This window comes from Patella vulgata, chromosome 3, assembly GCF_932274485.2.
Source record: "Patella vulgata chromosome 3, xgPatVulg1.2, whole genome shotgun sequence".
Lineage (NCBI taxonomy): Eukaryota > Metazoa > Mollusca > Gastropoda > Patellidae > Patella > Patella vulgata.
Window position 1 is genome coordinate 22,251,699 of NC_065881.2, and position 12,121 is coordinate 22,263,819.

The 12,121-nt window shown below is 34.4% G+C and overlaps 1 protein-coding gene across 1 annotated transcript; it reads right to left on the reverse strand.

Moving 5' to 3' along the window:
* Positions 1 to 1,295: 1,295 nt before the first annotated feature.
* On the reverse strand, positions 1,296 to 12,073 carry LOC126814879 (protein D2). Its single transcript, XM_050540313.2, has 4 exons — positions 11,841 to 12,073; positions 9,190 to 9,337; positions 6,170 to 6,307; positions 1,296 to 4,934 (listed from the first exon to the last, which is right to left on the reverse strand). The coding sequence occupies exons 1-4, from the start codon at positions 11,919 to 11,921 to the stop codon at positions 4,723 to 4,725; spliced, it is 579 nt and encodes a 192-aa protein (XP_050396270.1). The 5' UTR covers positions 11,922 to 12,073; the 3' UTR covers positions 1,296 to 4,722.
* Positions 12,074 to 12,121: the final 48 nt, after the last annotated feature.

Here is a 12,121-nt window from a genome sequence, read left to right on the forward strand (position 1 = left end):
GACAAGGAGTAGGGTCGCCTGTCCAATCTCGTGGTTTTTTCCCGGGTCCTTCCACTGCTAAAGATCCCTACGCGCACGTGAATTATTAACATAAATTAAACCATGTGTTATTCCCGAAAGGACCTAGTTTGTGTCAAGGGGACGTTAAACACCATTTCTCTCTCACATTCGAAATGGGATTTAACTTTTGACCACTAACCTGGATAATGAAGACGGACATACACCATACAGAGAACTATTGCCTGTGTGGCATGCTGCAGCGTTACGACCTTCTAGTCTTGTTCTCTTATGTGCACGTCAAAGTGTTTTCCGTACCATCGGAATGACTATAGACACGGTTTCTTGCTAATGAGAAGTGGAAACAACGCCGGAAAATCCAGAGAAACTTAATAGGCCAACTTCGTGATCGAACAATCCAGGTTAACGAGCCAGCTCTTGTTTGAAATAGAACTGACCGGGCGGTAGCTTGTCCAAGGTAGGCCTACAGTAATTGCGGTAGGCCAATAGGCCAATGTCAGTTCCACCCTGACGAATTATTGCTATTGCTAAAAACAATTAATTACGCTTTCTTGACAAATATTGGTTTTAGTTACAACGTAAGCTAAGTACTGTGTGTACCAAGGCGCAAAATATTGTATAATAATAAACAGTACTAGATTTATAGATTGATTGTAGGTAGATCATAATACGATTAATATCAATCTGATTCAAATAAGATCTGACAAGTTATAGTGGGAGTTCACGTCAGGGGTCAAACGAGCGGCTTTTGACCCTATGACTCCAGACATTGATTAATCAATCAGCGTTGGTGTTTCTAGTGGTTTACCCACAGTTACCTGCATTAAAAGGCCAAGAACTCGCCGTAACAGACCGTTTCATTGGCTAATCTCTAACATCATTCAGAACACGTCAATGATAACAAATCTTCCAGATCCTAGTGTAGTAAAGACAAGTAAAACGAGATTTTGAACTATAAAAACGAAACGAAATAGGATCTGTGTTTTAATCAGACTGGATTAATATAGTTGGCACTTTCTCTTACACATGAGGGACAATGGAAAAATCGTTTCTTTGTTACTCCACATAGATTTGGATTCGTTTGAATACAGTTTATCTTCTCACAATTTTCTGTTGACTATTTTGAGACAGGTAGTTGATGATCATCAAAAAGATGAAAGCAAGGGAAAAACTCAGATATATTATGGGACTGTTCACAACTAATAAAATTTGAAAACTTGATTATATTAGATAGACTGGTACAATGTTATTTTAGTAAAAATAACAGACTCAGGGGATAGATTGAGAAAATTTGTTTTATTCATAATCATAACCAAGCACCATTAATCTTATAATATATTCAGGCACCAATTTAACATAAACATTGGTTGCCAAGCAACAAAACATAAACCCACCAGCAGCTAAGTCATCCAAACAGTTGTGAGTTAAACTCCTACAAATTTCAAAAAGGTCATCATATGTAACCCATTGACCACCGAGTCCCTAAAAGTTTTGTGACCTCTACACAGGATTCCTGGGACCAAGACATCCGATGACTGGATGTTTAATAAATGAAGGTTGCGACAGGTAAACTGGCCGCTTGTATAATGTGAACTACACAATTGCTTTCTTTGCTTTATCTCCAAGTATTCCACCTTGTGGTGTTAGTCGTACCAACAATTGTTGTCTGGGCATCTGATGTCATATCGTGGCCATAAGAACACCACAGTCTCTCCTGTTCAAAGGGTTAAAGGATTTCATAACAAAGGGAGATAACCCTGGAAGTTATTACAAAAAATGGTGAAAATCAGTAGCATTCATTGTTTAAATACAATGGAAAGACAAACAATATAAATTTTAGAAAGATAGGTTAATAACAAGAGTTTCTTGTCCATAAGATCACCCTCTGTTGTATTACTATATGACATAACTCTGGAGGTGAATATTGAAAAAAACACTTTGACAAAGGTTTCTTCCTTTCAATGAGATAAACAACCGGTCCGAATATATATGGATTATTGTAGCCTCTATTGTGCTAACAAGGAATATAAATGACAGATGGACTAATGGATAAACATAAAGGGGGACATGTACATTACAATATGGGTATATGAAAGCTGACTTCATGATTAGACAACACACATACGCTTGCCCTGACCGAGAATATAGTTAATATTCAGTATACATTCATGATAGGTTTGAGAAAATAATCATATTGATAAAAATTAATAATGATAGGTTTAATATAAAATCAAGATAGATTTAATATAAAATCAAGATAAATTTAATATCCAATCTTTATAGATTTCTAATGTAATCATGATAGATTTAATATACAATCACGATTTCTAATGTAACCATGATAGATTTAATATACAATCACGATTTCTAATGTAACCATGATGGACTTAGTATACAATCATGATAACTTTAATATACAATCACAATAGATTTATTATTTAATCATGATAGCTTTAATATACAATTACAATAGATTTAATATTTAATCACAATAGATTTAATATACAATCTCAATAGATTTAATATACAATCACAATAGATTTTATATACAATCACAATAGATTTCTTATGTAAATCATGATGGATTTAGGATATAATTATGTTAAATTTAAAACAAGATTATAATGATACAACATTGATGACAATCACGATGGAATGTAGAATATGATCATAACAAAAGAAAACAACAATAATGATAGATGAGATATATTTACAATATAATGAAAGATTTAGGGTGTAATCATGATATATATTATTGCAAATAATAATATTATTGCAAATTGAATTTAATGTGATAATATATTTCACAGGAGAACATAAAATCCAACATCAATGTTCAGACTTAGTGCTTTCAAAATAACAACCAGACTTGAATAGATATATATATAACAATTATTCATGTTAATAGGGGGACCGTAATTGGCCTGAACAAATTTTTGTCAAAAATTTACATTTTATTGAATCCTTTTAGTGGAATTTTATGATTTTTATGATATTTTTTAATCAAATTTTATGATTATTTTATGATGTTTTATGAAATTTTATGATATTTTTATAATGTTTTTATCACATTTCATAACTTTATATTTTTTTATCAATATCAAATATGATTTTTTTTTTATAGAACTGCACTGACAGTAACTAACTTTTCTCCGGTCCATGAAGTAGTGTTCAGCAAGTATTATGCGGGTAACAACGTCCCACCAGTAGCACTGGTGGTATTAATAGTCGCAGTCATCTTCTCCTATGTTCATATACCCACATTGACTGAAAACTATCAAATTGAATATGAAAGAGAGCATCAAGCTGGGGGTCAGAAAATGCCTGGATGATTTTCTTATTCATTAGTATAGATATTTATTATTGGGAGTAGCGATTTATGGTTTATTTTGTATTTTGAAAACATTTCGTCTCATTTTATGATAATTTTATGAGAAATAGTGAAATTTTATATTTTTTATGATATTTTTCCATTTTATGATAATTTTATGAGAAATGACGAAATTTTATGAAAATATAAATGTTTTTATATTGTATGGTCCCTGCGTTAATATCAACTTACCCGAGAGTGCATGACATTTTGAAACGTGTGCCAGACATGTATTATGAATTCATAATAAAAGGAATGATAAAAGTAAAAATCTCTATCTGACAAAATGACAGGCACCAGAGAGATTGTGCCAACAAAGCCTGAAGTTATGCCTGTCTGTGACAGGTGTTATATTTTCATGCTTGTGAGTTGTTCTAAGAAATAAAACAATAATTATGCCCTTATTAAAGATTTACAATCTGTTCAATAAATATCAATTACAAGGTAACAAAGATAAAATATAACAATATAAATAAATAATTGTAAACTTAGTACATTAAACATAATAACAGACTACATTGAAGCCCATAACTTAAAGATACATTTTGCCAGAGCTGGCTGTTCTTGTTATAATAATATAAATAAATAATTGTAAACTTAATATACTTTAACACAACATTAGATTGCATTAAGCCCGTAACTTAAATATACATTTTTTGAGAGCTGGGTTGTTCTTGCTATAATAATTCCAAAATCAATAATGAAAAATGAATATATATTGAAAATTTTAGTCAAATTTCATTATTCCGAATGTTTGAAGTTTAAGACAAATATATCACTAAATTGTCTCCGATGAATGCAGATTTAATTTTATATTCTCGATTGTCAAGTACCACTAAAACATAATAAACAAAGTCTTGATTTTCAGTCCTTTTATCGGGAGTCTAGTTCTTGCATACTGCCTCTTAAAGTGCCATTAGCCATTAATAAGCTTCTAAAACATTATTATCAGAATTTGATCTCATATATTTTCATATCTAGATATTTTATACTTCTGGATACCGAGTATTCGACTTTAACAACAAATACCCATACTATTTTGATCTTCTCCAAAGGCACCAAGGAAAATTAATCCAACTTCCAATCGACACAACCAAGAAATCCAAGAGGTTTAGAAAGCATAGAAGACAAGTCAACAAGATAATCTTTATCATATGAACTTTGACATACACTTCTAGTCTAACATAATAGGCCATCCAACAACCTGTGTGCATAGTAAGAGTTTGCAATTATACAATAAATTAATAATATCAAAAGTAACATCATTTCTAATGAAGTTCATGAAATCCAGATTCATAAAAAATAGATTTAGTGCCGAATCATATTGAAGAATATTATCTAAATTTTGCATAAAGTTTTGGTACATAGTCATCCCACTCTGACTGGAAGAAATTTCCAGCAACTAAAGTTCTTAAATGATATCTAGAACAGATCTCCCGCACCTTTTGTTTTGCTCTTCCTTTCATCGTGGAACAGGATAATCTTGGTAGACCAAAATCCTGTCGACTTTTCTGTTTATATACCAAGAATATATATCTGTGTAAACCTGTAATTGATGAAATTATATGTCATTTAAAAAGAAACAATTAGGCTAACAAAGATTCCTTTTGAAGAGATTACTAATTTTATTTTTAGCTTAAACTGTTGACAATGGAACACAAAAATCAGTGATATCTCAACATAAGCTGTAGCTATGGACCTAAAATTTTTAATATAAACTGATTGATACCCGCATAACATCACTAACATGAAAATATATATATATCTCAATATATAATGCACCAGTATGCTTACGTTTTCTATAAATCAGGATACAATTTGTTATTTAATATTTTAAATTTACAAGCTGACAGTATTAAATCTGCCGATACTCATTTGCATGTTACACTAGAATGTAATCAAATTGATTATTTTGATGGGATTTAACCGCCACTCAACATAAACTAGGTCATTTTGGGACTAACATATGGTTTAATTTTATTTCAATAATTTATTGGTGCATAAGGGTCTTTCTTTAGCAGTGGGAAGAAACCGGAGGACCTGGAGAAAACCCACTAGGTGGGACAGGCGACCCTAATCCTTGTCACGTACAACCAAGGATTTGAAACCTTGCCAGTTGACTCAATGACAGGCCTTATGATACTGCACACACGTGCTAACCAATCGGCCATCCATCCCCCGGTATAAATATAAAATCAATCAGATGATAACATCGGTTTCTAAAGCATCCACAAGATTTTTCAAGGGCCATAAATCTGGCAGTAATTATCAGAAATTGGCGAAAATCAATAGGCTTCTTCGTCTGATGACTGTGTATAAATTTAAAGAGAATCGGATATTAACTTTAGCCTCTAGAGCGTCCACTAAATTTTTGAAAGTGATCAAGAGCCATAACTCTTGCCGTAATTATCGGAAATCGGTGAAAATCAATAGACTTCTTCGTCTCATGACCTTAAACACTGTGTATAAATTTAAAGTCAGTGTGAATTGTGATACAATGATTCAACGATATATTGTGCCAGCACTAATCAAAAGTTTTTTGTGAAGAATGAAGATATTTTTGTAAATAATGAAGAAAACTGAACCATTTTTGGACTGATATTCTATTTAGAAATTTAACTTTCACAGTATTTCAAGGGATTCAAAATCCCCCAAATGATGATCAGGGGCTCAAATTATTACAAAGGTGACAATAATGAGTAGCAATATAATCTATTAATCTTATTTCTTCACTCCTTACTTCTTTTCTTTGTAAAATAGACAAATCAAATATAAGCATACCCGTTTCTTTGGGTGGACCAGCTCCAATATATTCCGATATAACATCCCCTTCACTGACTCGACCTTCAGGAATATTAACTACTAACCAATGCTGCCATTCACCATTTATAGAATTTTTCCGCGATGGTGCATCAGGATCTGCAAGTGATAAAATTACAAATATTTAATAGACAAAATTAAGTAGAACATATTATGTCCGAATGGTAAAAACCTGCTTTTGTTGTAATGATTTCAAATTCTTTTGCTCCCAAAATATCTGTTGAAATATGTGCTGAAACGCAGGTCACCAGTTTTATGATTTAGTCTATCACTCAGTATAAACTCTACCATTCATAAATAATGGCTTGAAGACTTGACAATGTATATATTCAGCTTAGCTTCCAACAACTGAAGCACACAAACCTAGATTTATTGTCTAGGCTCTTGCCTATATGAATCCCTAGCAGGAATATCTTCAATGGTTATATATTAATAATAATAATATACATTTATGACTGCGCTCAATCCATCCATATTGCATGGTCTAATTAATAAGTGCATTGATAATAAGTAACAAACAAATGAGTTTTGAGTTTGGATTTGAACACAGCTAATGTTTGAGGAGAACTCTGTATCTATAATGGTAAGTTATTCCACAAACACGGTCCACAGACCCTGAAGGCTTTATCCCCACAACCAATGAGGGCTTATTTTGTGAGCGAAGGGGGGGGGGGGCATCCAGTAACAATAAACTAATAGCATTTCAGAAGTTAAGAGTTACAGGTTTGTAACTGGTGGAATAGAATATCTACTTAATTATTGTTGAAATACATAATACATTGTATCTCATGAATGTGCAAAAAAGGTTAACAAATGGTGTAACTAATGGGAAGAAAACTGGAATAACACAAACATACACAGAAGATTAGATTACCTATAGAAGCTACCAATATACATATATGTGGAGACATTTGTGGAACATTATAACTTAGAAAGAAAATCAATCTGATTAAAATACAGATGTATATTTCGTTTCGGTTTTTTATACTTTCGATGGCCTACACTACATGAAGATCTGACAAGTTATAGCGATAGGTCACGTCAGGGGTCAAAAGACCAACTTATGACCCTATGACGTTAGACATTTGATTAACCAATCAGCATTGATGTTACTAGGGTATTACCCAGAGTTCTGTGAAAAACACATCTAAAGCTCGCCGTAACAGACCGTTTCATTGGCTTATCCCTGACACCATTCAGAACACGAGTTAAATAACAACCCTTCCAGATCCAAGTGTAGTAAAGACAAGTAAAACAAAATTTTGAACTATAAAAACGAAACGAAATAGGATCTGTGTTTTAACCAGATTGAAAGAAAATATATGATAAATAGTAGACTAGAGTTAGTGTAGTGTACCATTTGACAACAATACTATTTTATATCAAAATAAAACAAATAGGTAATTTGGGTATAAATATAACATAGATTATAAGGGTTGGAAAACCAGCAAGGTTATATAAGTGAAACTAGACATAGACTATAAAGCCCTAAACACGTTCAATCAATTTCACAGAGGTATTGCAAAATCTTCTAATAACTATGTATTGGCTATATATGGCGCGTGCATTGTTTACATAAGAGGTTGTGTTGTGAACTGGTCCTGGCAGAATGGTGTCTTTTACTCATATTATATACCCTTTATTCATTTTTCTAATACTTCAAAACAATGTTCTAAATTTAATTTGCAAGAGGAAAAAAAAGAGTTGACATTGGGAATGGGAGCTCATTAACCTGCACAGATGTCTTCCAAGAGAATATTCACTGCTGATCAGTGTTGGACATTTATACCAAATAACTTTTTAATATTAACACTCTAAGTTCCTATTAGTATTAGTTAATGCCCTTTTAATGCACTTAACTGCTCTGGCCTAAATTTCATCCTTTATACATTGTTACACATAATGAAACATGTAACAATTGCATACAAATTAGAGGGACAGGATATTCGGAAAAAGCACATTTATAATATTTTAAGATAGGTTGCCAGACAATGAAACATATACCCACACTAAGTTAGCTGAGTAATCCACAAGTTTTAATCAAGATGTAACCCTCTAAAACTTGATCTCAATCAAACCAATATAGAAAGATTGGTTGCCAGGCAACAAAACTTTCGCCAACAGCAGCTAAGTCGGTAATGAAACATTTATAATACACTAAAATCTGATTAAGACTAAGAGTAACAACTTATAAAGTAATCATCAGAAAATCATTAGAATTTGATTGGCTTCAAGTTCTGCCCCGTGGTAACTTTTAGTATACAAAACATTTAATATCATGGATTTAGCTGTTCAAATTATCAAAAATAATTGAAAAATCAATATACTTGTTCATCTCAAGACCTTAAACTCTGTGTATCAATCTAAAGTAAATCGAATGATCACTTTGGCCTGTAGAACATCTGCAGGACTTTTTGAAGTAATCAAGAGCCATAATTATGGCAGTAATTATCGGAAATCCTTGAAAATATATAGGTGTCTTTGTCTCATGACTGTAAACACTGTGTATAAATTTAAAATCAATAGGATTCTTCGTCTCATGAACATAAACACTGTGTATAACTTTAAAGTCAATTGGATATTAACTTTAACCTCTAGAGCATCCACAAGATATTTGAAAGTGATTAAGGACCATAACTCCAGCAGTAATTATTGGAAATCGATGAAAATCAATAGGATTCTTCCTCTCATGACCTTAAACACTGTGTACAAATCTAAAGTCAATCGGATATTAAATTTAGCCTCTAGAGCGTCAACAAGCAATTGTGGATGGTGGCCGGATGGAGGCGACGACAATATACGACGACATTTCAATGTGGGCATATACAAAATTTAAAAAAATGAAATAAAACTATACCTTAAAGCGGGCCATTAAGTCACAACACCAAAGATGTAAAAGCCTAAAATGATGCACTCTATATATATAAAGCATGCATCCACAGACATGCTAGCTACAATAGGCCTTATATTAACTTACTTACCAATGGGTAGTCTCTGATACATACCATGCATGATTAATGTATAAAATATTCCAGGTTCACCATCAAACTTTATTGCTGGTTCATTTTGTACTTGTGTTGGTGTGGTTATTACACCTGGTTCTATGGAGAGTGTTTCATCATATGTTACCTGACAACAAAATTAATTATTAAGAGAAATCCCAGGTACATTTTAGTGATTAATCAGAGTCTCTTATTCTTGTCTCAAGCAACTATCTGAAGCTCTGAAGATCGTAACTGAAATTGTCACCCACAGACTGTTGATTAAAAAAAAAATCAGACCGGAACCGGAAACACTGGGCAAAACAGGCAATGCGCATGTCAACTTACCAAATCTCACCCAAGCGAGATAACGCGCCTCTTAAAACTATTTCTATGACGCGTCTAATCAATGACCTCACATATACTATTCAAAAAAAGTAGGGGATATTTGATTTTTAAGTGTTATTAAAGTCACCTAATGAAACTGACGAAGAAACAAATGACAAAATGAAATGAAGTTCACATTCATCGATTTATTCCAAATGATCGTTAGACTAAGTAAGGCACAGACTGACCATTATAAGGGTAAAATGATACCCGGGGTCAAACAGCAAAGTTACCACAGCATCACAACCAAGTCAGTAACGGGTAAATCCTCCTCTGTTTGCCAAACAAGCATTGATCCGACGTGGCATACTCCTAATGAGACGTCTAAGGTCATTTTGGTCCAGATTGTCCCATTCCTGTTGCAACGCAGCAGCAAGTTCTTGGACATTGGTAGGACGTTGTTGACGTTGACGTAACCTCTGTCCAAGCATGTCCCAGACATGCTCGATGGGGGAGAGGTCGGGACTCAGTGCTGGCCAAGGTAATGTGGTGATGTTCTGTTGTTGGAGGTAACCTGTAACGATCCTGGCCCTGTGACATCTTGCGTTGTCATCCTGGAAGATGAAACGGCGGCCATGACGTCGTGCGAACGGCACAACATGGACTGCCAAGATGTTGTCCCGGTAGTACTGGCCTGTAACACGCCCTGCAACAACATGTAAAGCCATTCTTCCAGCAACAGTGATGCCTCCCCACACCATAACAGAACCACCCCCAAATCGATCATGTCTGATGACGTTAACGTCTTGGAAGCGCTCGTTTCGACGACGCCACACCCTCCTACGTCTGTCCAAAAAATCAACAGTGAACCTTGACTCATCTGAAAACATCACATTGCTCCAGCGTCGATTATCCCAGTGTTGACGATCCCTACACCAACGACGTCTTGCCTGAATGTGATGATCTCTCAAACAAGGGATCACGCGAGGACGTCGGGCGCGAAGGTGACCCCTATGCAGTCGATTCCGAATCGTCTGGCCACTCACTCTCACACCAGTGTCTGTTTGAAGACGAGCGCTGATCTGATTTGCTGTGATGACACGATTTCTCAAGGCCAAGGTACGGATAAATCGATCCTGGGCTTGAGTTGTCGCCCTTGGTCGACCTGAGCGTGGTCTGTCCTGTACAGATTGTGTATCACGGTATCTGGACCATAGCCTGCTTATGACAGACTGAGAAACATTCATCGTCCGCGCCACAACCGCCTGTGTTGTGCCGATCTGTAGCATGCCAAGGGCACGTAACCTTTCATTTTGGGTAAGCCGACGCATATCAAAATTTGTTTTCTGGTCACTAAAACAATTAAACTGATGTTTCCACCCTGGAATTCAATGCCACAATGACTGTAACATTCAAAGTCAGAGTCGTGCAAATCTTGGGTTGGACCCCCATGATGACCCCAAGCATCACCTGCATTCCATGCGGTAGCTATTGGTGCGTTTGGGCGTCACATGTAACTGGAAATGTTTCTTCTGTTAGGTTCTATAGTGACTTTTTTCGTAGTCATTTGCATATTTTAGTATTATGCCCCCAAAATCAAATATCCCCTACTTTTTTTGAATAGTATATTTTTGAAGTCAATGAAAAATAATTCTCACACTTTTTTGTTCTTTTTTTAAAAACAAAATTAAGGTATATAATTTAGATCTAAATAAAAATCAATTTGGAAAAACTAAATTATTTAACATTTTTTGTGTCACTTGAGAAAATTAATTATGAAGGTTTTATATTTGACAATAATCAGCTTCGCTCTACTCAGGCAATGCCTGTTACATATTATGTTTTAAAGGAAATACCAACGTTCAGATATCAGGTGGAGTTGCAGACAAGTTTCACGGATAGCCATGCAATCATGATAAACTAGTTGAGTACTCACAATCACATGTACATGTAGCTGATATCAATCAATAATGAAAAATTGTACCCCAATTAAATATACTGATGAAGGAATTGGATTTACATTCAGATGTTATGTTTGTGTAGAGTTTTTAGCACAACGAAAATTTTGGGAAAAGTTGAAGCCGGTCATAGACGCTATAATTGGCATTAAAAAGTCAATGGGGGAATATTTGGTGGTCTGCTCCCATTCGGCTTTCAGAGTTTTTTCCCCTGGACCATAGAGGCTCTTGTGTAAATAAACAATAAAATACAATCCATAATTGGCCTTGATTCTCACCCAACTCGATGCAAATGAAGTTTATCAACGGTTTAAAAACAAATATATTCTATTTTGGACCATACACGACAACTTAATATATACAAACCCCCAATAACTGAAGCGGGGCTGCGTCTATAACATCTGGAACAACTTTTTCCTCGAAAAATCTCTCCATTTTGTTTTTCATCTGTCAAGCAGAAATGACTTCCCCTCAAGTTGATTAGTCATAACATAAATGCAAAACGTCTCAAGTAATTAGTTTGATGATCAAGCCCATCCATTTCAGATAAATTAAATATTTTACGGTCGAAATGCATATCGTTAATCGCATTCGTAAACGCTTGACTGCATTTCCTACTAATGGCATTCTTCCAAGACGATGACTGC

Bases quoted from the DNA above. Each gene is read 5' to 3' on its own strand.
- LOC126814879 (XM_050540313.2), bottom strand. From the start codon at position 11,921: ATGAAAAACAAAATGGAGAGATTTTTCGAGGAAAAAGTTGTTCCAGAT. The intron at 6,308-9,189 runs GTAAGTAAGTTA...TATCACTTGCAG, and splicing joins GTATCAGAGACTACCCATTG to ATCCTGATGCACCATCGCGG. The intron at 4,935-6,169 runs GTATGCTTATAT...CATCAATTACAG, and splicing joins TGGTCCACCCAAAGAAACGG to GTTTACACAGATATATATTC.